The 25,970-nt window shown below is 34.4% G+C and overlaps 2 protein-coding genes across 3 annotated transcripts; one reads left to right on the top strand and one right to left on the bottom strand.

The window, feature by feature from the left end:
• Positions 1 to 270: 270 nt before the first annotated feature.
• On the top strand, positions 271 to 4,180 carry LOC106065405 (uncharacterized). The gene is made up of 2 exons (XM_013224200.2): positions 271 to 395; positions 2,238 to 4,180. Exon 2 carries the CDS (start codon positions 2,251 to 2,253, stop codon positions 3,493 to 3,495), a length of 1,245 nt encoding a protein of 414 aa, XP_013079654.2. The 5' UTR covers positions 271 to 395; positions 2,238 to 2,250; the 3' UTR covers positions 3,496 to 4,180.
• On the bottom strand, positions 3,875 to 23,866 carry LOC106065406 (ubiquitin carboxyl-terminal hydrolase 5-like). Of its 2 annotated transcripts, none has more exons than XM_056008445.1 (21): positions 23,721 to 23,866; positions 22,603 to 22,728; positions 22,413 to 22,464; positions 21,699 to 21,814; positions 21,357 to 21,463; positions 20,222 to 20,457; positions 19,548 to 19,642; positions 18,398 to 18,591; positions 17,063 to 17,134; positions 15,903 to 15,950; positions 14,225 to 14,273; positions 13,929 to 14,051; positions 12,163 to 12,316; positions 11,122 to 11,179; positions 10,692 to 10,814; positions 9,767 to 9,855; positions 9,103 to 9,204; positions 8,838 to 8,987; positions 7,012 to 7,139; positions 6,234 to 6,360; positions 3,875 to 4,470 (listed from the first exon to the last, which is right to left on the bottom strand). In XM_056008445.1, exons 1-21 carry the CDS (start codon positions 23,823 to 23,825, stop codon positions 4,295 to 4,297), a joined length of 2,430 nt encoding a protein of 809 aa, XP_055864420.1. In that variant the 5' UTR covers positions 23,826 to 23,866; the 3' UTR covers positions 3,875 to 4,294. The 2 variants fall into 2 exon arrangements, with proteins under 2 accessions (XP_055864420.1, XP_055864421.1); XM_056008446.1 differs by lacking the exon at positions 23,721 to 23,866 and adding an exon at positions 23,119 to 23,163.
• Between the last annotated feature and the right edge of the window lie 2,104 nt (positions 23,867 to 25,970).

Here is a 25,970-nt window from a genome sequence, read left to right as displayed (position 1 = left end):
TAAACTCAAACAGAAGACACTATACACCCTACGCGCTTCATGTGTCAATCTAGACATGCAGGTTAAACTAAGTCGTCGGTTTTCTTGGCTGATTCAGGCAACCCATTCCATGCTCTAATTCCACTCGGGAAGAAGGAGCACATGTACGACTTTGTCCTAGCAAATGGAATGAACTAAAATGCCACATAGTTATTACACCATTCCCAGAAAAGACGGGTATTATACTTAGTGTTTTAATGTAGCGCTAACTCAATGACGTCAATTTCATATTTTGTTTTGTTTAAATGGGACGTCGCGACTAAGATCCAGATCTAAATTTTTAGTTTGACTAAACAGACAACAAAATATGACAGCCAAATACAAAAGATAAAATTAAATGGTTTTCTATCGTTTTGGTAAGTTATACTTAGGCCTTTAGGTCTAGATTCAGATCAGAACGTGAGTCAAGCCTAAGGCTAATCCAATTATAGAAAACAACAGCTTCACTACTTAGATCCTTAATCTAGATAGATCGAGCACAGATAGAATTTCATGTTCAAAATCTACACGACTACTGTCCTACACTCAAAAGTTTCAAACTTACTAACACTGCAGTCTTTAAAGATGAACCTTTTACTACATTTAGTACTTACAGTTACATCGACCCTATACGATACCTAATAGGGCTAGGTGTCAATATACTAGTTACCCAAACTAGGATCCTGTGTTCTAATCTCGGTGAAGACTGGGATTTTGAATTTCGGGAGTTTTAGGGTGCCGCTGAGTCTTCCCAACTCTAATCATATTGGGTACGTGATATTAGTTGGGGATAGTAAACACGATTGGTCGTGACACCCTGCTGGTTAACTGTTGGCTAAAGAAACAGATGACCTTAACGTCATCTGCCCTATACTTTACATTACCCTGATCGTACATGTTAAAATACAAAGAGGAAGAGATTGTCTCTTGAGACGTAAAATGCCACAGATGTTAAAACATTAAACTCTGATAAACCAGACATTCTGTGGGTCGCGACCGCCTTGGGGGTCGATTGACAATTTGCCAGGGGTTGCCTAAGACCATCGAAAATATGGATTGTTATTGTCTACTTTTCTATTGCTGTATGTGTGTGTGTGTGTGGGGGGTCGTGTCAGGGGGGGGGTTGTAAAAAGGGGTCGCGAGCTTAAAAGGTTGAGAACCGCTGCTCCATGTGATGGCACTCACTCATACCCTTCCCCATGAAAACATTAAATCTTATATTTGAATTGAACTCTATGACATGATTTCAAATTTTTTTGCTATTACTAAAAAAGTAAAGCATAACACTTGGCAAAGGGTGAAGACATCGCATTAGATGTGATGTCCCCATCCAAGGCATTCTATAACGATTGGTCTTGCGTTAGTTTAATCAAAAGTGAATATTCGTTTATTGTAAATCTCAGCCTTTGAGTCTGTTCTAGTTTCTCTATGGTTTTCTTGAGTTGAGGGGACCCAGCAGAGGAAGCATTTTCTAATATTGGTATAAGCAATTTATTTCATGAAATTTAAATACAGAGTCGCAGTGTAGTTTCAATCGAGTATGTTCACATTAATGGTACTATCAAAACTGTATGCTAGATTTGCAGTATTCCTAAATTTTTGTTTACTTTACTTTTTAATCTTATTTTTGTAAATATAAAAGGAATATCATTAAAAGATGATTGATAGTTGCATACTGGTAACTAAATGTAAAATTTTGAGGTTTGTAAGTCATTCATCATTGGATGAAAATTTCACTTAGATAGTGTACTAACCACCTAAATTGTAAGATGGATGGCTGCTCGACCAGATGGTGTCCACTTCTCTGTAGTTGCAATGGACACATGTTTGAGAGCCCTGTTTAAATTGTAACTTGGATGGCTGCCTAACCCTGCGGTGTCCATTTCTCTGTTGATGCAATGGTCCCGGGTTTGAACCTGTCTGCTGTCATCCCCTGCATTGGTTTGGGCTAGGTTGTAATAATCTTCAATATCTGAAGGAACATTTGAAACTTCCAGATGCAGCTCCCACATATCTGCGCAAGGTTTATTGTGGAGTGACAATACCTTTATGCCATTGACATTTATTTGTATACAACTTTCATAAATTTGCATAAAGTTTATTGTGGAATGACAATACCTTTATGCCATTGATTATTTGTATTTTCTCTCAATAGTTATAAGAATGACTTTTATTGTAAGAGAATAATGTCTAATTTGTTACTGTTAATTTTACTTTAGATTTGAAGGACAGATGGACCATGGCCTACACTGTGCTTGGACATTACCACTAATCTTATGTATTCTGTACAACAAACAACAGTTGACATGTGGCGACCTGAACTGTTACTTGGCTAATGGTAAATTAGATGAAGCCCCTTATGACATCAACCTTTTCAAAAAATACATTCTATATTTCCAAAATGATTCCAACTCTCAAGTCCAAACTGGCAGTAACTACTTCCATGCAGATCTTCAAGTAAACATAAACCGACATTTTTTGAACAGTTTTAAATTCCATTACTGTTGCCAGTTAGTTGTGAAACTGAAGACAAGAAGAGAATGTTTTTTAACTCATCCTGGCAACACATTGCTCAGCGTACCTCAACTGACCAGATTTTTAAAACAGAACTTCATTGAATCAGGAGATAACCAAATTGTGAAAAATTTATGTCAAACATTTTGGAGGTATTTTTATGGGCAAGCAAATAATTCACACTCACATTTTTCTGTCACAAGAGCCCCAGGTGCTGTAAAATTATATATGTCTTGGTCAGCTCATTGTCTCCTTATTACGACCAGGAATTCATCAAATAAATTAGAGTACTTCACAGATAAAGACTTCCAGTTCACTATTATAAAAAGCAAAGCTTCACGCTATGTAGTGTCAGAGAAGGGAGATAAAAAAGTAGGCTTCAAAAAATGCAGTCAAGGTAACTGTTCTCCATTACACAGACTAACTCGACAAATTATGTGTGAACAAAATAAGTTTGGACAAAGCTGTCGTCACGAGTGCCATTGTGCACTGTCAAAGGCATGCAACACATCGACAGGGCATTGTCCAAATGACTTGTGTATTTTTGGTTGGCAATTACCCAACTGCAGTGTCAGAATCTGTAGCCATGATACATTTCTTGTCTACCCTAAAGAGGAATGCCGTCCTTGTGGATGCCAAGGTGGGAGCACCTGCCACATGCTGACAGGAGAGTGTATGACCAGCTGCGAGAGTGAAGCCTTTTGTGACAAACAAACCTGCAGAAGGCACACATACTCTCCCCCCAACTGTAACAAGGACTGCTACTGCACAGCTAGTTCAGAGTGTCACCCTGTGACTGGAGAGTGCCGCACAGAGAGCTGCAGCATGCCAAATTTAAACCCGCCAACTTGCAGCACTGACATGGGCGATGTCAACATGTGGGAAACTGCCAGTGCTTTGATGATTCTTGCCTCTTTCTTCCTAATCAAGTTTGTTACCTTTATAATCTTTGATAACATGTGACAGAAAGCGAGCCCACAGAGGACTTATTACATAAATAGTTGGTCCATCATCTGATGTTAAAGTCAAAACATTTCTTGGGATAGAATAAGAATCTAATAAAAGATCTGTATTCAAGTTGATATTTGTTGCTGAAACTCTACTAGAATGTTGTGCTAGAAACACAAAAAGAAACAGACGATTCCTTTTTAAATCAATCATTTATTTCTATTTTAAATCCTCAAAATTGTATGCTAGGCTTAGTAATAATTATAGCAAAATAGTCATTTATTAGCAAGGCAGGTAAAAGGGTTGGAAAAAAAAAATCAAATTCTAATGTGGAAAAAAAAAAGACTTTTAAATTTAAAAATTACCTATTTATTATTTATTAAAAAAAAAAAAAAAAAAAAAGTCTCTAAAAAAAATAATTAAAACTAACACTATTGTATGTAACAGCTTTACTGCTAACATGAAACTTTTTTTTAATGACAATAATTGTCTACTTAATGCTGTAGAGCAACATCCAAAATTAATGGGGAAATGCTGGTACTTTGAAGATTGAATATTTGTAAAAAGGAAACATTGCTTCTGTCTATAAGCAGCAATGAAGACATTTGGCTGGAATTATCTATGAGTACTAACAGGATAAACCGTCAATAATTTAAAATTACAATTTATGTATAAAGAGCTGAACCAAAAAAAAAATAAATGAAAAGATAACATACAAACACGATGCATATCTGAATGATGCAATTAGGACATACAATGTCAGTGAACTATGTCAAGTTGTTTCAGTGTCACAGCTTGTCAGCTGAGTCCAGCCTCATGCCAGTCTCTGGTACAGGTACAGATAGGCTAGGTCTTTGGGTGGGTGCTCAGAGAGCGCCACTTTCTCATCATTGAAGATTACCCACTGTCCATCCTTGAGAATGTGGCAAACATAATGGCCGACACTTGTTGAGGTTCCCATGTGACTGATAAAGGCAACAAGTTTATACTCTGAAAGAAAACACATTTATTGTAGACAACCAATACAACAATTCATAAACATGTAATAAAAAAAGGTCTCGACCTGTAAAATGATCAATTGTTCAAGGCATGGTATATATAATTCCTAGTATAGCACAATATGCAAAACAATATGCTTCCTTATAAAAGTAAGAAAGTGTCCCTTTCAGACCTCGCAATCTATAGGGAAGATGATGTAAAAGTCATCTGTTTTTACGGTAGACACTTTAGTAGAGTGTCATGTGGCCAGCTTAATGACCAACCACCTTTAGTTTCCCCATCTAATGTTTAGAGTTGGTCTTCACAGAGATTTGAACCAGAGACCTCCTTCAGAGGCCAAGTGCTTTACCACTTCGTCACCACGCCTCCCATAATTCTTTATAATATAATAATAAAAATATTTTATTTATAGAGCGCTGCTAATAAACATAATGTAGGCTCAATGCGTTATGAGAAAATAACAAACATAAACACAAGAGTTTAATTGACAAACTAATCTAAAAATGTTTTGAACACATAGGTCTAAATGTTCTTCTTCAATGTAGTGAAGCATGTGATTTGTCTGAGCTCAAAGGGGAGCAAGTTCTTTGATCCTTGCACTTAAAAAGCCAACAAACCAATATTTTTTGAGGGAAAACTGCAGCACAACTAGAATACTAATTTCTTGGACCACACCTCCTTAGAAATCCACTGATGTAATTCTTTTGTTAAAAATATGTATATATTTGTTGATTTAGATACTGGATTTCTAGATTCAATGAACATACAATATAACATTTTGTTATTTGTAGTGAAAAACACAAAAAATACAACTAGTCTGTAAGGTGAATACAAAGGAATGAAATTGAATATCATTTTGTTTAAAGCTGAAACAATAGATGAAAAATTGTAAAGCTGCTGAATTCAATCATCATTACCCTTTTTTTCTTTCTCATAGCATCATCATTAAAAGAGATAAATATTTACATAACATTTTTTTCTAAGTTGTAGTTTCATAATACTACAAATTCACATGGACTTTTAAAAAATATTTTTTATATCTGGTTTGACAAATGGTTTATTTGTATGTGCATAAAATAAACAAAACTTAATTTGAAAAGTATTCATTTGGAAAGCCGCAAATAAAATTAGGAACTATTTAAAAAATGATGAAGATGATACAAAAAAATTAAAACATGTCGAACTACACAAACTCTCTTTTTCTCCTTGGTTTGAAAGTTTACTATTCACAAAATGCTTAATTAATTTTACAAATAAAAGGTCTCTCTTTCAGATGACCAAAAATGTTGACCTTGCATCTACTTAAAATTTAGAGCTTGATAAAGACAATTTTTAAATTTGATTTTCAATAATGCTATAGTGGTGGCTGGGTGGTAAGGCTTTCAAACTAAGGGATTTCAAGTTGAAATGGTGGTGAAGAGTGAGATAAGATTCTGGACTTTTTTTAGAATGCCCCTGGATCTACCCAATTCAAATGGGTACCTGACTTTCATTGGGAAAGGCCTTGTTCTGGCCACATCACAATATCTTTAAATTTAGACCAAAGAAACAGATGAGCACTACATCATCATCATTCCCCCCCCCCCCCCCCCCCCTAGAATGGTCTGAAAAAGGTACAGTTACTTTATATATTTTACCTATTTGCTTTTGAAATTCAAACAAACAAGCAATAATCATGAGTGGTTTGTCCCTGTTGAGGGAAATACATGCCTTGTACTATAACTTAAGTCTAAAAAAAACAACTTAAAACTTACTTTCTGAGCCATCTTTAAATTTTGGAGCTTGAGATTGACCTTCAGTTCTATCCTCTGTTTCCATTGGTTGACTTATTTCATCTGCATGGCTAAAGATCCAATCCACTGCCCTTTCAGTATTGTTGTCCTAAAGTGATGAAGTTAACTTGGTGTGAGGAGATTTACATCTTAAAATGCTAGTCAACTATTGAAATATAAAATTTAAGAAATGGAAAGAAAGCTGGTAAAGCTTGTGCCATTTAAAAATTTTATGCAAAAGTTGTCAGTTGGCTTTACCACAACTCCTAAACTTTCCTTTCTAGTGTGTTTTATAAATCAGCAAATAATAACCATTCAACCACTTTATAAGTATTAATATGACACATAATAATAAGGCTCGTCTTGGAGTCTGAAGAGTAATGAGGAGTTCAGTATTTCATGCAGCACCATCTGCGACCTACATATTTTGCCACATTTAGCACAGAAATAATCATTGTCTGCTGGTGGTTGATTTAGATCTTCTTTTTGCTGTCTATGTCTGTCGTCAGCAGTGGATTTCCTTTTGGTCTCAAATGTGTATCCCGCAGCCTTTGTAAGTGATCTCCAGCTGTCTTGTTCCGAATTCACCTGCAGCCAGGTGCTCTCTTCCATGTCAGCTATACATATTATATAAATAGTCCTATTATTTTAACTAGTTGTGTTTTCAGATATTTATAATCTTTTTTTTTTTTTGTTGTGCTGTGCTACTCTCTTGTTAAACCTCTTCTTCATCCACAAGACTATTCTACTTCATACTTACAGTGGCCTTAAGGGCTTTAGTTGCTTGTTCCAGGTTGAATCCCATGGACATTAGCATCCCTAAACCTTCTGGGTTAGCCTCAAAATGTTTTGTACCAGCTGTAGGGACTTCCAGTGGCTCTGAAAAGTCTGTTCCAACAAAAATATTAGCAAAGATTTATTTATTAGGGATAACAGTGGAATCACAATATCAACACACAAGCACACACATGCATATATATAGTTTACAAATAGAAAAACAAAACCTAATGAAATACTCAGAAAGACACACAGATCCATACACTAGAACAAATTCGTACAAGTGCTCCTTCTTCCCTAGTGCCATTAGAGAATGGAATGAGTTGCCTGAATCAGCCAGGAAAACTAAGGAATCATCCAGGAAAACTAAGGAATCATCCAGGAAAACTAAGGAATCATCCAGGAAAACTAAGGAATCAGCCAGGAAAACTAAGGACTTAGCAGAGTTTAAGTCACTGATGCATGACTAGATTGACACATGAAATTCTTAGGACGTAATTATCTTCTTTTTTTTGAAGTAACGTCTGTAATACCAGTATATAGGATAAAAAAATTATCAGTTGAATCAAAAGTAAATAATAATTAAAAAAAAAACTAAAATCTATTGAAAAAAAGATTGAGTTTAAGAAAAGTTAGGGCTTAATTCTATCTCATCTCTTATTTTGTAAATAATTAGATTTGTGTCAAAAGTATTTTTTAAATAATAAATGACCAAGTATTTAAGTGTATTTCGGCCATTTAGAGAAAAACAAAGTTGAAGTTTGTTGGTCAAGCTGAAATATTTGACTTTTGTTTTATTATATCATATTTTACTTATTCAGGAGTTTCATGCTAAAAGGTAACTCACAACAGTAATCTTTGATTTTAAAGATCCAGTTTAGGTTATTAAAGCAATAAAATAAGAGTGAGAGAGAAACAAAAAAAGCAAATGGTAGGGAAAAACATTTTGTAGCAATATAATGGATACTAAGGAAAAACTAAGAAAAAGATTGAGACAAATTTCAAAATAAATTAGACAAAATAAACAATGTCATAGATGACATAGTGAAAGTCCACTACTGCCAATTTAAAAAAAAATTACTTTGTGCTAGAAGTGAAAGAGCTAAAAAAAATGCACACAAATTATTATGCATGATTTACAAATATAAAACGATTATACTCATTAGAAACCATTTTTTTAGAAATAATTTTTCTGTTGAAATTTGTATTACTTTCATAATAAAGCTCTTCAAATGCTCTAAGGAAAGAATCTAGATTTAGGTGCAGTGAAGACCAATCTTACTGATCTAAGCAAACGCGACATGAAACTCTTCATTCAAAATTGACATAACAGTTGGAAAAAAAGAGGCACTGGATAGATTCAAATGGATAGCGAGCATAAAAGAAAGGTCCCGAATTGAAGATGTCATACACAACAGAAGTAGAAAGAAGGGTGAAAATGCAATGGCGCCTGGTGATTACAGATGCCTAACCTGTGACCGCAACTGTGTATCAAGGATTGGCCTCTTTAGTCACACAAGAAGTTGCAAAGGGAAAAGATCCCTCAAGAAGTAAAATGCCAGAGTAGACCATGCTTGAAATGAACAAAATTTTGATAGACGGGAAAGGAAAGTGCCGTCACATTGACAGTGTTGAGCTACAAGTCTTTATTAAGTACAGGCTGTTCTATTTATCAAGTAACTTTTTATTTGTCAGTACTGGAAACCACTTTGTTGTCCAAACTAAAATTTGTGTTTCTATTTTTATTTCTGTTTTTTAAAGTGTTTTTGAAATGTAAAATGATTTTGAATAGTTTAATATATGGCCAACCTGGATCCTCCATGTGTTCCATTACCCAGTTCATGGCTGCTTCTACACCTTGGTTCTTTGTTTTGAATACAGCTTTCCGACAGGCTTCTCGTGGGAACCCCATATCTACCAGCTGCCCTACAGTTATCTCACAAATCTCCATGGGAGGTTCTGGAAAGAAGTTAATCATTAGTTGATTTTATCACAGCTGTGATACACACACACACAAAGAGACTCATTGTTATCAATTCACTGGTATTTTGTTAAGCAAAAAATGACTTTATACCTGGTGGTGAATCCCCTGCAGGCAGCTCCTCTTCCCCTGACTGTAGTCCATAACCTCTTAAATAACTTAGATCTAGTTCGTCTGGTACTTGCACAGAGACATCTTCAATGAAACATTAAACATTCTATTACTAATGCAATGGCATGTATAAGGACTATGACATTTCATTATCTAACAAGAATGTTCCAAAGAAAAGGCATTATTAAGTAGTGCTACATCTAACAAGAATGTTCCAAAGATATCTCATTATTAAGTAGTGCTACATCTAACAAGAATGTTCCAAAGATAAGGCATTATTAAGTAGTGCTACATCGAACAAGAATGTTCCAAAGATATCTCATTATTAAGTAGTGCTACATCTAACAAGAATGTTCCAAAGATATCTCATTATTAAGTAGTGCTACATCGAACAAGAATGTTCCAAAGATATCTCATTATTAAGTAGTGCTACATCGAACAAGAATGTTCCAAAGATAAGGCATTGTTAAGTAGTGCTACATCAAACAAGAATGTTCCAAAGATATCTCATTATTAAGTAGTGCTACATCGAGCAAGAATGTTCCAAAGATAAGGCATTGTTAAGTAGTGCTACAGGAACATGTCTTACAATACCAGCATCTAAATAATCAAATGTTTTACTTTAATATTTGTTGGTGACACTCACCTAGTTTTCTGGGTACCCAGTCATCACCAACAGTAAATTTTCTGAGCTGAACCATCAAATAGTCTGGGAATGAAGCTAAGCGAGTTGTCCTACAAGAACACACAGTTTAGTTTAGTCAACTTAGTAAATAAACTTGAAAGTAACAATAAATACAACACAGAATATTAGTTGATTGTAGTAAGTTCAATTAAGACTAAACATGGAATGGAATTCATATTAGTTTAAAAGGTCAATACACAAATTCCATATGCTAAGAAAAATGTGTACAAACGCTCATTCTTTCCTAGTGCTATTTAAGCATGGACTAGGTCAACGTAACAGAGGTGCCCCACAGAAACGGTTTAAAGACCAGCTTAGGCGCCAACTTGCCTTAGCTGACATAGAAGAGAGCACCTGGTTGCATGCAGCCTCAGAAAGAGACAGCTGGAGGTCACACACAAAGGCTGTGGGATAAACATTTGAGACCAAAAGAAAATCCACTGCCTAGGACAGATGCAGACGGCGAAAAGAAAATCTTAATCGACCACTGGCGGACAATGGTTATGCTTGCCCTGGGTGTGGCAAAATATGTTGGTCACAGCTGGGGCTGCGTAAATACGGGAAATACTGCATTCCTCATTAATCTTCGGACTCGAAGACAAGCCTTATTAGGTTGCCCGAGTCAGCCAGGAATACCAATGACTTGGCAGAATTTAAGTCATTGATTAACATGCATGACTAGATTGACCTAGGAACACGCTTAGGACATAATCAACTTCTTTTTCAATTATTTGATAAGATAAAAAAAAACTAGAAAAAGACATAATGCATGAAAAAAGTAGCAGAAGTCTATAGTAAGAGAAGATGATGTATGGTAGATGAAATAGGAGTAGCTGAAGTCATAGAATGAGGAGAGAGTAGATGAAGTCACAAAAAGATGGTTTACTTTAAGGCTAGTGTCTTCCCCTGTATTGCAGAGCTGTAGAATTCTTCAACAGGTTCTGATTCTTGAAAGACAGAAAGGCATTCCGTGAAAGGAATGATGGGACGGACTATACTCTTAGGATCACTGGAAAAAAACACAAATCAGATCAGGTTACAATTTACAATTGCACATGTTTTTAAACTATTATTAAGAGCATTTATGATTTTCAATATTGAAATGCCACTTTGGGAGAAGCGGTAAAGGTATCACAATGTAAAAGTAGATCACAAATATCAACAAGTAGATTAATACATTCAATGAGTGGACAAGATGTGCAGCAAAATTACACAATACTATATAGAGGATAAAGCCTCTGGGGATTATATGCTAGACAATAATTGATTAGGAGATTAAGTGATGGGATTAATAGTCTAGCATTATTCCAACTTACCTTAACACATAGGATGTACCCGCTTGACTTTTTTGTTCATTATACTTTCGTACTTCTTCTGAGGACATAATTACAATTAATTTAGACAATTTAATTTTTTCACTCAATATGAACAGTTTTCACTATTTACATTATATTGGTAATGGTGTATTATGCTGTTCGTATCTGATTCATTTCTTAATGTGATACTATTGTTTACATAATAAATAAATCTGCACCCCTAAGCTGTCATAAGATAAGTTATTGTCTTAATAATTAAAATTTTGTTCAAATTATTAATACATTTATAATATATATGTATAATAAATATATCTAGATCAGGGCTCTATTTAGTCTTATTTAGACTGTCAAGTGTAGGCCCACACAATGAGGATATGTCAAAACTGTGCGCTATAAAAGTAGTTCATTATATTTGAAACTTATAACTGAAACGAAGTTCGTATCAAAATTCTTTGTTAAACACAACATTTGAAAATCAGTATTCAATTCAATGAGTGAGTTAATAAATGGAAAATATATTTTGCAATGATCCATTGACACTGTTACCATTGTGACCTTAGATGCTATTTTTTTGTACCAATGCGTGAATCTATGAATGAAGCTTGACTTATTAAGGAAGAAGTCCATGACCTTTTAAAAAAAGTTACCTCCCCTGAAGTTTTTCACTGAAAAGTGGTGTAATTTTTTTTTAAAAATCTGCTTGCATATATAATTTAAAAAATTAGATGATTCACTTTCGGAAAAGAAAAAAGTAGCCGTTGCATCAGAACTTTGAATGATCTAAAATATCACGATGTCCGATTTTCATTTTCTCTTCTAGTTTCTGAGATCTAAACAGGACGGACGGACGGATAGACAGACAGGCCACACACAAAAATAATAGCGTCTTTTCCCCTTTTGGGACCGCTAACAAACATCTTTTTTGCTCGAGTAGGTGAACCATTAAAATTGATAAGTAGTTAATCATTTTTGATACTTAAAAAAAAAATTCTTTGAATGAAAGAAAGAAAACAGAAAAGAAGGTTAAAAATGAAGATTTACCTTTATTTATAGCTGCTTCCATGGGCACAGGAAGTGAAAGACAATAATCCTCTCTCCTTGAGTAACGCACTTTTTTTGAAATAGAACACATTACCCTTTCTTCTACTTGGAAACGGAAACAATCACATGGGTTGACAGAGTCTCGGCTGTTTTTCTATCAGGAGAACAAAGCAAACTTTGATTTTTTTTTAAAACCTATTTTAAACTTAAAAGTATATTATCATTTCATTCTCTGTTTCTACAGACAGAAGCAATATATATATATACATTTTGTAAATAAAAGTTACATTCATTTTTGTTTAAAAAGAAGTTCGTTCAAATTTTAGTCAAGTTCGTCATTTAGAGATTAATGCTCCAGGATGGCTGCCTGGTCGAGCGTTTGCGCGCTGGACTGTCGTTAGGATTTATCGACGGTCGAGGGTTCAAACCCTGCCCGCTCCCATCCCCCGTCGTCCTGCGAGAGGTTTGGACTAGGAAGTAAACTATCTTCAACTCTGAAGGAACATCCAAAACATGTAAAACATTTTACCAGCAAACATTTACAATGACTTAGTTCAACAGACTACAAACCAATGAGCGTGTATCAACACACAGTCATTTTAATTCAGGACTAAGTTGTACTTAGGCTACTGAATATACCATCATAAAAAAGAAAATACCTTCACAAAAAAGATCATGTGAATATAGTAATTAGGTTTACTACAAACAAAAATCAGATTCAACATTAAGCAGCAAAATGAAAACTCCCACAAACCTAAATGTTAATAACAACGCCTAAAGATACATACATGACAATTAGTGATACCACTATCAGACCTTGTGGTCTAAGGAGGCAGATGATGTTAATGGCCAACACTTAATGAGGGTGTCATGTGGCCAGCCAAGGAAATGACCTACCACTTTTATTTCTCAAATGTAAGCCAGGTTGGGTGGACTAAGGAGTGTCCTAAAAATACCTTATCAAATCCCAAACAACACATGCACCGGAAGCTCAAAATTGGAACCAGTGAAATCTGCCCATGTGGAGTATCACCAGAGAATGCCGACCACGTCCTCCAAAACTGCTCTCTTTACCAAGAGGCCCGTATAAGACATTGGCCCCAAATCACCCCAATAGACCACTTGGCCACCACACAACAAATAGATGTCCATTTCTAATCATTAAACAATCACTAACATGTTAAATATATATATAAACTGCAAGTGATAACTATTTAGTGATAGAAACAATCTTTAGATGGATTGTTCTATATTTTAAAAAAATCTTTTAGCTTGGTTTCTGAAAAAAATCTCAAGATGCATGATTTATTTCAAGCTTTGAAGTTTATATTTCTGAAACAGGCGGAAATGATAATATTGAAACAAAGCTAAAGTAAATTTTGAGGTCACAGACTAATCTTTTTTGTTTTAAAGGTTATTTTACTGTCATCTTGATCTTTGTTCACATATTTTTAATATTATAGCTATCAAATTGAATTTTATTCCTAGGAATGATGTAAGAGCCCCTTGGTGAATGTATTACCTCAATGAAACCTCAAGGAGAATACATTTATATAACCTTAATAAGACAGTTTACTGTATAAAAAAAGTATTACAGGATGAAGAGAAAACCAATGACTTAGCAGAGTTTAAGTCATTGATTATCATGCATGACTAAATTGACACATGATGAAATACGATGTAATTATCTTCTTTTTTGTAGTAACGTTTGTAATCTATAAGATAAAAGATATTGCTAAAAGTGTCTCCAAAGAAAGGAGAATTACCTCTATAAGCGAGACCATATGTAGAAAAAACTCCTGTGCATCCTGTTGTTTTTTGGTAGAGAACTCAACATGACCTTTCCCTACTAGATTTTTAAATACATGTGGGCGTATACCTTGCGGTGACTGTGGACAGGGAGAAAACTTATTAATAGCCTACACATGATAAACCACAACACATGATAAACCACAATGCATGAAAAACCACTATTAATCAGCTTATAACTATGTAAAGCACAGTGACTCCAGCAAAACAATGAGTTCAATAAAAGTGAGAGTTCAAAGGCTGTTGGACTTACAGGTAAATATTTGGCTTCACCAGGCGGAGAATCTTCTTTTTCAGCCTCACTAAATAAAGGGAAACAGAAAAAATAATTTATAAGCTGCATCTCAGATGTGATAACAGCATTATTTCATGAACTATAAAGAGGTTGAAAGAAATCTATAATAAAGAAAAGAAGTCATAGTGTCTATAACTGTTCAGAACTTAGAAATAGCTACATGAGAAAAAATTATATTAAAAAGTGCCAAAAAGTAATTATGTGCATTTATCATTGGTAGCAGAATTGGATAATGAAAATGACAAAGGCATAAATTTAAAAAATGATATAGAAACAAATTTTGAAAAAGCGTATCAAACCTACCCACCACCCATTTTAAACTTATTTTGCTTTTATCTAAAAATAAACTTAGCCATCACAAATTCACATGAGTTAAGCTTTTAGTTGCATTTATTCCATGCTGTAATGAATTTCTATATTTTGTACTAAGAAGATTGCATTTGGTATACAGTCATCCCCCATACAGGATAAGTGCCCTAATATAGTTATACAAAATATTGCATAACCTCCAGCTGTGCTGAGTATTTTTAAAGTAATAATTGACTTGCGCAAACATTTTACATTAAATTTTGTGATTTCCATCTTCTAGACTGGCTAAAGACCAAAGCTTTAGAACCCAGTCTGCCCCAAAGTTGTTTTGTTTTTTAAGCTTCAATAATAATTAGACTTTTAAAACTAGGTCAAGGTTGAGTACAGAATAGAGAACTTGACATTAAAGGCAAATATCATGGGCTGAAAAGTGTCCCTTCAAAAATGCCTAAAGGACAGCTAGGCGAAAGGCTTACTTTAAATGAAATAGAAGAGAGCACCTAGTACCAAACAGCTTTTAAACAAGATAGCTAGAGATTTCTTACAAGGTTGCACGTTTGAGATCAAACAGAAATCTGCTGCCAGACATATACAGCTAAGAGGGAGCCTAACCCAACCACCAGCAGACAATGTATAGCACAGCCTTTTCAGATCTTGTGCTCCGTCATAATCTTTGGACTCAAATACAAGTCTTATGATTATCTATATTATAAAGTAGAATGTGAGGTGTATGTATGTATGTATGTTACTTATAGACATCAAAACCGCTTGACCAATCCTGATAAAACTAGGCAGGAATGTTCCTTGGGTACCAACTTAGACCGTAGTGTATGTATTGTAGCCCTAAAACAAACTTAAGACCCTCAAAAAAAAATAAAGTTGTCCGACTCTATAACAGCTATAGTATTTTATGGATCTAGGCCATGGTTAACAATGTTGACATGAGAAAAGATCGAAAGAATTTAGACCTAGATCTAATTTTAAGAAATACACTTTGCGCACATAGTTTTTTACTTTGACACATGAAAATACAAAAAAAGATCCATTGATTTCATTATGTAATAAAATTAACCTTCAATTTTGTGTTTCAAAAGCATTTTTTACATAAACTAGTTGTATATAAAAGTAACTTCCATGTAATAAACTTTGAACTTTAATATCAACATCTTGATGTTTTCAAAACTTGAGTGGGAAGCTCAACGACGGGAATGAAAGAAATTATTTATTGCATCTGATAAAATTCTAGTCTCCATATAAAGAAGCTCATACAAACTTGTAAATCACCTGTTGAAATATTAAACAACAGAACAAGATTTATCAAACTTACACATTCTTGGAATACTCTCCTGATAACAATCCAAAAGCCAATTTACTCCTAAAAAAAAAAGAAACATAATTTTGAGCTTTACTTTACTAAATAAACAATTGTTAATAATTGATTTCCATGTCAAATTCTAACATTGACCTATTTTGAAGAAATGCATTACAAATTAAGTTTATTTTATATTTAGATTTGAAATATATGTCTGAAAAATATAACAATGCACAAGATTTATTGATGTAGTTTACTATGGCCTCAAAAGGCTGCTGAATCTGTTGTAACAGAACAGACTGGTTTGTGGCAGCTGTTTGCAGATAAATATTATTTTTATCATCAGACTTGACAAAAGGGCAAACTTCCCTCTTCATTCTTAGTGTAAAATGCATTGTTTACAACTATTAAATCTTTATGTTCAAATATCTTCCAACAAAGTGACAATATCTTATGGATTTTAGTAATGCATTGTGTTCAGCCTGGATAACTTCTACAGGAATAAGAGCCAATAAATCATGCACTCCTTTGAAAACTAGTAAGTTAGTAAGGAGAAATGGGACGGCCATGGGATAAAGAGTAACATAAATAATTGTAAATACATAAAAGAAAACATCAAGTGAGCAATTTGGTCAATGATGACTTGGCAACCAAAGGCAGACAAACTATAGTAGAAGCTAGTCCAGTCTGGGAAGGTGAGACTATATTTCACTTGAATATGACAATAAACTAAGCCATGTTCTGTTTTCAGTCTGTAGTTTCTGTATTAATAACATTTTGTCTTTATCACTACCAATTATCATATCTAGTGGACACTGTTGACATTATGTATATAATATGCAGAATTATTCCCCTTGGCAAGAGAGTTCATATTGTAATGTTGTGTGTTACATGTGCTATATTAGTCATTTAATGTTGTGTGTTACATGTGCTATGTTAGTGTGTTAATAAATTGATCATTGAATACAGCATTAAATTTTAGTCACTTATTGAGTTTCTGTGATTGAGTGTAACTATAAACTAACAGATGCCATGGTCCGGGCCTTGGTTTTCTCTAAAAAAAAAACCCCAGTGTTATTGGATTTTGTACCAGTAATTTAGTACTATGATTTATACTGAAGAATCTTGGTAGTAATATTTGAATCTAAGATGAATAAATTAAACCCAAGACTTACATCTGAAAATTAAAATCTGAGGCAGGGTTGGGTGGAGCATTTTGTACAAGTTGTTCAGTATTGACATAATACCTGCAAATGAAATGAAAAAAAAAAATGAATAAGAACGCATCGATGTGAAATGAGAGCAAACATAAGAGCCAGTCAACAAGGGCAGTCTTTACTCACACCTCTCTAAACAATACTCCGACACAATAATAACTGAATATAAATGTGCAGAGATAGAAAGCATGTCATGCTTAAATTCTTTGTAGCCTTGTGCTATTGAGATATCAAAAATGAGTAAAGCAGATATGAACTGTCCACAAGATGAAATACTTATACTTTCATTTTTTAAAAATCTAGCTTGAATAATTGCATGTTTGAATTCACAAGAAATAGATTTGTTAAGACAAACTGGTAATTACGGAATGAAAAGAACGGAGTACATCACCCTTAATCGTGCATTCCTTTTTTAGTTCTGAACCCAGTGTATCCTAGATGTTTGGAGACACAGGATGCTATGAAACAAGCTAAGTTTTCCCCCCTTTCTTAAAACTTTGACAATGTATTAATGCATGACAACATTCTAGTAACAATTTTTTTTGTAATAAATAAGTCTCAAGGTTATGTCACCTACACACACACACAATGCCAACTCCTGAATAGGATAGAATAAAATATGCTGCAATGACCTATTTTGAGCTATTTGGGAAGCATGGTTGAGAGGTATGCTTGAACTTGGTTACCTATCAAGGTGGCTCGAGGGTCAACACCCGACTTGAGAAGAGATATGTTCACTGAGCGCCTAAACTAAAAGCAGCTTGAAAAAGCTTCTTCCAGATACCCCCCCCCCCCCCCCCCCCCACTGGTCCACTTATGAGATTGGACCATAGCGATCTGAGCATGCTATAAGCATGAAAGTAGAGCTATATAAAAGCTATAAATGTATTTAATGTGCACACCATTTTTTGAGACACTGCAGAGAAAATGCTTTTAACATCATCATATAATAACAATGACTACAAAAAAAAAACCCTCTTCTTAAACATTTAACTGAAAACTTTTTGAGTTAGAAAATACAGCAATGTAGTTTTAATTTAATGGGATATTTCACTTAAATGAAGAGTCAGTTGTAAAATGTAACTTAGAAAGCAACGTAGTTTATATTTAATTTATATGTTTAGTCAGCTGTAAAATGTAACTTAGAAAGCAACATACTTTATATTTAATGGGATATTTAACTTATATGATTAGTCAGATGTAAAATGTAACTAAGAAAGCAACATACTTTATATTTAATGAGATATTTAACTTATATGATTAGTCAACTGTAAAATGTAACTTAGAACTCACCGCCTCTGAAAATCTGGTATGCTAAAGAGGACTTGCATAACAGAGTTTAAGTAGCAGCTGTTACCCAGATTGCGCATGCCAGTGTAGCCTGAACCATAACAAGGCCTGAGTTGACTTCCTGCCTCCTGGATGACGTCCCACTCTCCAATTTTTTGATTAATGTCAATCTCTAGTTCTGTCATTGTTTTATCTGTCTGAGGGTAAAGGAAGTAGTGACATTTGTTTTAATGGATACAAAAAAAAAAAAAAAAAAAAAAAAAGGTTAAGAAATCTAGTAGTATTCATACAAATTACAAAAAAAATCAGAGATCTGAAACTTGTAGTATTCATACAAATTACAAAAAAATCAGAGATATGAAACTTGTAGTATTCATACAAATTACAAAAAAAATCAGAGATATGAAACTTGTAGTATTCGTACAAATTACAAAAAATATCAGATATGAAACTTGTAGTATTTGTACAAATTACATAAAAAATCAGAGATATGAAACTTGTAGTACTCGTACAAATTACAAAGTGAGTGCTATATAAAAGTGTAATGGGTTAATAGTGTAATTCAACTTAGCAATCAACTTGCTCTACTCAGCATTTTTTTTTTAAATCCATTAGTCAACTGAACCAAGGAGTGTTATGAACTTTTGATTAAAACCAACTATTTAACATCTTATTTACAACCAAAATTAAGTGGGTAAAAAAAAAAGTATGTTTTGTTAAAATGACTTGAAAAACTATAGAGCCCTTGGTCTGAAAGGCAGGCTTTAATTACTTTTACTACACTAAAAAATAAAGTTCCCCTTTCAAACCCTGCTATTTATTTATTTATCTATCTATTTATTTATTTATTTGGGGATTTATAAGGTCATCTGTTTCTTTGGCCAATGGTTAATAAGCAGAGTGTCATTTGGCCAGCACAACGACCAACCAACTTTACTTTTCCCAACTAAAGTCAGGTACCCATAAGAGTTGGGTAGATTCAGGGGCGCCCTAAAAATCCCGAAATTCAAAATCCCAGTCTTCACCCGACACTGGTATTCATGACCCAGGTCTGAAAGCCAAGCGCTTAAACCACGCAGCCCCCCCCCCATACTTAAGCTTTGCAATATTAGTTTTTGTTGCTTTTTAGTAATGATGTGCAGTCCAGGCCTACCTTTTCTAAAGCAGCTACATTGATACCAAAGTGGGCCAGATGTTTAGCCAGGTATGGATCTTCTACCATATCATCTTCAACGTAGGAATACACATCTGGAGGGGGAGACAAACAACATTTTCAAGAGATGAAGGGGAGGGAAGTAAAGGAGAGAAAAAAAACAACAATAAATAAAACCAAGTTCATGAGTAGCTAAAGAATTACTGCGCATACTTTGACAATATTGTTTTGATCAAGACAATGAGGAACAAAGTACCTCCACATTAAGACAATGAGGAACAAAGTACAGTACCTCCACATTAAGACAATGAGGAACAAAGTACCTCCACATTAAGACAATGAGGAACAAAGTACCTCCACATTAAGACAATGAGAAACAAAGTACCTCCACATTAAGACAATGAGGAACAAAGTACCTCCACATTAAGACAATGAGGAACAAAGTACAGTACCTCCACATTAAGACAATGAGGAACAAAGTACCTCCACATTAAGACAATGAGGAAAAAAGTACAGTACCTCCACATTAAGACAATGAGGAACAAAGTACCTCCACATTAAGACAATGAGAAACAAAGTACCTCCACATTAAGACAATCAGGAACAAAGTACCTCCACATTAAGACAATCAGGAACAAAGTACCTCCACATTAAGACAATGAGGAACAAAGTACCTCCACTTGTAGCTGTGATAGTTCCCAACTTGACAGCCAAAGGATATTTCACCTCCTGAAAATGCTCCACTGCATGGTTGTTCCCCCCTGATCCATCAAAAAAACGTCGCCCACAGAGGATGGAGCCATCGGTCAAGTTCAGCCACAAGTTGGTCATCAGTTCACACTTCTCACACTTCCAGCCAGAGGGAGGAATCTTTTTGCCATTGTTGAGCTGCTGGAGATTCTCTGCATACCTAACAGATGAAACAAAGACTTTACGAATACACATTCCAATATAACATTTTGTCTTTCATCTCTCTAGTAATCTACACACAAAAAAAGTTTGTAGGAATCCTTTCATTTTTTTTGTTTCTAAATGTCATTCTGATATACTCAACAGAATGAATAAAAAATAGTTTTTCCCAAAAGAAACACAGATTCTTCTTATAAATTACAAATGTTCCTTTAAAAATGAAGATAATTAACATCCTACACATGTTAAAGACTAAAACTCTTCTAAGGCGTTGTTTTTTTTGGCTGATTCAGGCAACCTGTTCCATGATCAAATGGAATTGGGGAAGAAGGAGCACTTGTATGTACAACATTGTCCTAGCTAATGGAATAAGGCATACATATTACATATATAATGCGGCGGGTGGTGGTGGGGCTCTGTGGTGCTATTAACCTCTGGGTGGCAAGAGCATGCTTGCGAACACCGCTGATCAGAAAGTTATTTTCTTGGCAAGTGCTGTCCCTTTTTTTTCTATATTTAGTTCACTATTTGCTCTCGTAAAAAATGTGGTCCCTAGTGCCAATACTATATTAAATTATTTGTAATACACAAGCATTCTTCATTGTTTCAGCACTTAGCTTCACATCTGTATTTACACATGGAACAAAGAATGTGCCTTAATCTTTGTGTCTTTCGGAGTATTTTATTTTATTAGGTTGCCTTTTTGTATATGTTTTAATTGTTTCAACGTGTTTAAATGTTTTCCCCTTCATCATCTTATAAAAAAGCTTTCTAACTAATTCTTATTAGATATGAGTGCACTTTTTTTTTTTTTCAATTGTGAAGCCTAACACAGTAAACAACAATTTTGTCACATTAAACAAGTGTAAAGTCTAAGGGACAACAAATTGAAACACTGACTTTGAAACCACTAAGGGTTCACCCTCCCAGGTGCCAGCCATGGCAGCAGCCTCTTCCATCTTAATAGCATCTTCTGCGGCTATTATCAGAGCAGCAGACTGTTGTATCTGTAAAAGAAAATATACAGACATTATGATTTAGCAATGTCCTTCAGAACACTAAAAGACAAAGAATAATTTCTTTTACTTTGAATTATTAATGCCGGAATTTTAAGGTTAGTAAAATTCTAGAGAGCATCTTCAAATGAACTATTTCTAATGTAAGGGAAATGCTGCATAAAAAAATTAAAACTTTAATAATTATTTTTTAAGTCAATTACATTTCAATAAAACTAATGCCTACCTGCATAGGTAAAGATTCATGGGGAAATCCAATCTCTCCTTTGTCTGGTATGACTATAGCAACCCTTTCTTCAAATTCATATCGCTTTTCATCAGTCTGAAAGCCTCCAGCTACCCCTAGAGATGAACAAATATGCAGTTTGATATGTCTAAGCACAAAATCTGCAGTCATATGAATTTGTAAAGTTATTGAAGATGAATTAAAGATTTTCTGTATAAAATATAGGTGTTATACTATCTAAGCAACAGGCCTGACTTTCAAAAGGTATGTAATTACACTTGATACATTTCAAGCAAAAGAAAAAAGGTATTTGTCAACTATTTAGGTCATCAACTCTCTGCCACTCAGTTGTTACTTGAGCTCGATATTAAATAAAGTCCGGGGGATACAGTAACCAAAAAGTCTGAATAAGTAACTTTCCTCCAGAGAGTAGGCACATTGTGATATTTTTGAATCCCCTATCCCATAAAATTATTTTGAATGGACAATTATCCTATCTTTCATTTTGAAACTTTGTTAAATTAAACAACCTAGCAAGTTCTTAATCTTTGCTCAAAGAGATTAAAGACGTCATCCCACAAAGTTTAAAATTAATAAAACTAAAAATTTTAGTTTATTTTTTTTTTTTTAAACCTTGAGAATGTGTTGTAGCTGCCCCCCAAAAAAATTGATATCTACCTATCTCTATATATATTATGTATATAAAGGTTTTACCTATGGCCAGTTTTGTAGGTTTTTCTATATTTGCTGTCTCATCTTTAGGTATCTAAAAAAATAATAGAAATAAACAATTAATAGAAATAGTAGACCTGTGCCCCTAATTGTATGTAACACCACATCAATGATCAAAAGTTTAAGCTCTCATTTTCGTATGACTTAGTTAATCACCAAATGACTGAGTTACCTCTTTCCTAAGCCTTTGGATATGTAGAAATACATCGTGTTTGCTTTTCCTAGAGTATGGATGCAAGTGTCTTTTACCAACACCAAGAAATGTATTCATACAGATGTAAAGACCATCTGGACTTTCCTTGAATTTTAGAAGAAGAAAAATAATTTTTAAAATAACAAGTAGGGCAACTGATATATTAATTTCTAAAGTCTGTTATTAAATTAATTACAAAATGAATTAATTACTTGACTAGTGATAATGTATATCTATATATTATGTAAAGTCTTAACTGTCCTTGACATTATTATTAAAAGATCTTAAAAGCTAAAATTGTAGAAAAAAATCAGAAAAAAAAAACGTATCCATATAGTATAGTCTGAGTCTGATAGATCTATAAATAGTATTATAACTACTAAACTTAACGTATTCCTAGTAGGTTAATTTAGTCAATTATAGTCATGCATGTTAATCAATTATAAAATATATTATAAATATATCTAGATCTCTAGAAATCTAGATCTACTTAACTTCACTGACTTCAGCCAAATCTATTAACATTGATTTTGATCATTGGTTTTCCTGGCTGACTCAGGAGTCAGATCTATTTATAAATCTATACTTAGTACTATAATTATAATCACTATTATAATGATATAAAATAATAATGTAATGTAACTAGAATCTATATTACTATAGTCTAAGACTATAGTATAGTAATAGTGTACTATAAGTCACTATGTGACTATGTCAGTATGTGACTATACTCCTATAATACTCCTATAAATAATAATTATAATAAGTATAGTGTCACTATACTATAATTAGTCAACTATACTATAGCATCTATAGATAAATAGTCACTAAGTGTCTAGATCTATAGTCTATAGCATAGCAATCAGCATAGACTAGATAAGTCCACATAAGTTAGATAAAGTTAAAAGTAGATTAGGATTTTCATTACATTAGTGATAGTCTTAGTCTGAAAATAGGTGATGATCATGATGATCTGACTCAGATCTGACTCGGCGGAGTATGACAGTATCAGAGTCAGAGTATCTAGACCTAATAATCGTATTCAAGAAAATTAAATATCGATATATCTGTAAGAGTAGTCAATCAAGTCTACTTACAGGATTATCAAATGAAAATGCACATTCATCTTTATAAACCCTTTCATTTTCTTTAGGAGTTTTCACTGTGCGTTTACTCAGTTCGTAAATAAGATCAGACTCCATGTTGTTTACGGTGGCCTCTAAATACCGAAACGAAATATAGAGTGTAATGCCACCTATACTATTTTTTTTTCTCACAAGACTGCCTTCACAACCTCAATTAAAGCAAGAGAGAGAAAATAAGAACCTTTTTTTTTTTTTTTTTTTTTTTTTTGGGGGGGGGGGGGGGGTTCAAAGCACTACAGATAAAAAGAATGAGAGAGTGAGCGAGAAAAAAAGTGTGTATATGTTCGTGTGTGAGAGGGATAGATGCAGGTGATCTCATAAGACATTATAGACTATAAAATGTATGTTTATAAACAGTGGCGTAGCTAGGGTTGGGGTAGGAGGGGAGAGAATTTGAAGATCCCCCCCGGGCTCCCTCATGAGGGGGGTTCCCAAATGAGTGTCCAATTTTGTTAAAAATAAATTAATTATTACTTCACTGTCATGTAATCTTTTCACGTTGTTACATAAGTTAGTGACCCTGGTGTATGCACATGTATTCCACACAGATTATTAACTCTTTCCGTGTGGAGTTACTCTCAATTTAAAAAAGTAGCGCTGACTAGGGCCTTGTTACTCCCATGAAGTTTTAGTTTAGGGTAGTTTATTTCATCATCCTTATAATTTAAGAAGAAACCTGATAAGAGCACTGAAAACAAAGGAGACCATGAACGTGTTGAAGAAAAGTATCACTATTCAGATTATTCAAACAAAGATACAGCAGTCGAATAAGTGAAAATGTCTCTTAATAAAGTTAGTATATATATATATATATAGTTCGTCCATCGTGGTTCGATGATGACCAGTTTGTCATCCAGGGGGCTGAGCATGTTGCACTGGGGTTTTGTGCCTCCTCATGTGGCTGGTGAGACCTATGTGAGCCCGGAATGTTCGGCTGAACACTGGGCAGGTTATTCCAGCTGAAGCTAGTGTCATTGGCCTTAATTTTTGCTTTTATTCTGACAGAAGAAAAACGCCAGAGATAAAGGTAGTAGTGCTATGATACTCCAGGGGAATACCCTTTTACCCCAGTCAGAGAAAACATCTAAACTAAATAATACAGATAATGAGTCAAGTGTTAGACTTCCAAAAACACTTCCCCCAGAAGTGGAAGAAGCTGTAATTAAGCACAAAGACTTTGGATATAACCAGCCTGGAATTTTATCCGAGGAACTGCGAGCAAAGATTGTTTTAAACGATAGCTTATTTTTCCAAAACAATGTTGTATGGTATCTGTTTCCAGTAGAGTTTACTCAAAATAAAACACGAAGTTTGACATCATCATGGTTCACTAGAAAGCTTCCAACAGGAGAAATTTACAACCGATCATGGCTCTTCTTCTCTCCACATTTGGGATGTCTGTTTTGTTTCGCTTGTGTACTGTTTTCTGAGGCATCAGAAAAGAAATCTAGTGTATTGAGCAAACCTGGAGTTTGTTTCAGCAAATGGAAGAAATCTGAGAGACCGAAAGAACACGACGAAGGAGCTAGCCCACCACAGACAAGCTTTTTTGAAGAGGAAGTTAAAAGAAGAAAAGCTTAAGGCAGAACTGGAGTGATATTTACTTGTGTAGCAGGCAGTGGTTACGTCCTATAGTTCTCGCAGTACCGGTGTGATATTAACTTGTGTAGCAGGCAGTGGTTACGTCCTATTGTCATCGCAGTACTGGTGTGATATTAACTTGTGTAGCAGGCAGTGGTTACGTCGTATTGTCATCGCAGTACCGGTGTGATATTTACTTGTGTAGCAGGCAGTGGTTACGTCCTATTGTCATCGCAGTACTGGTGTGATATTAACTTGTGTAGCAGGCAGTGGTTACGTCGTATTGTCATCGCAGTACTGGTGTGATATTAACTTGTGTAGCAGGCAGTGGTTACGTCGTATTGTCATCGCAGTACTGGTGTGATATTAACTTGTGTAGCAGGCAGTGGTTACGTCCTATTGTCATCGCAGTACTGGTGTGATATTTACTTGTGTAGCAGGCAGTGGTTACGTCGTATACACACATCTACAGTCTCTGGCCTTCACCTAAATTTAAATTTAACTTAACACTAATAGTCCAATATTTAAACTACATGCTTACATATTACTTCCTATTGTGTCTTAAAACGAAAAGATATTAATTAATATTATCGTTTTAAGCTTCTAAACGTTATCACCGAC

This window comes from Biomphalaria glabrata, chromosome 13 (assembly GCF_947242115.1).
Source record: "Biomphalaria glabrata chromosome 13, xgBioGlab47.1, whole genome shotgun sequence".
In the NCBI taxonomy this organism is placed as follows: Eukaryota; Metazoa; Mollusca; class Gastropoda; family Planorbidae; genus Biomphalaria; species Biomphalaria glabrata.
The sequence above is the reverse complement of the archived record's forward strand: the minus strand, read 5'-3'. Positions and strand labels throughout refer to the sequence as shown.

Coding starts and splice junctions, on each gene's coding strand:
- LOC106065406 (XM_056008445.1), bottom strand. CDS start 23,825: ATGGAGTCTGATCTTATTTACGAACTGAGTAAACGCACAGTGAAAACT. Junction 11,180..12,162: donor GGAAGCAGCTATAAATAAAG/GTAAATCTTCAT, acceptor TTATGTCCTCAG/AAGAAGTACGAAAGTATAAT. Junction 9,856..10,691: donor GGGAAGACACTAGCCTTAAA/GTAAACCATCTT, acceptor GTGTTCTTGTAG/GACAACTCGCTTAGCTTCAT.
- LOC106065405 (XM_013224200.2), top strand. CDS start 2,251: ATGGACCATGGCCTACACTGTGCTTGGACATTACCACTAATCTTATGT.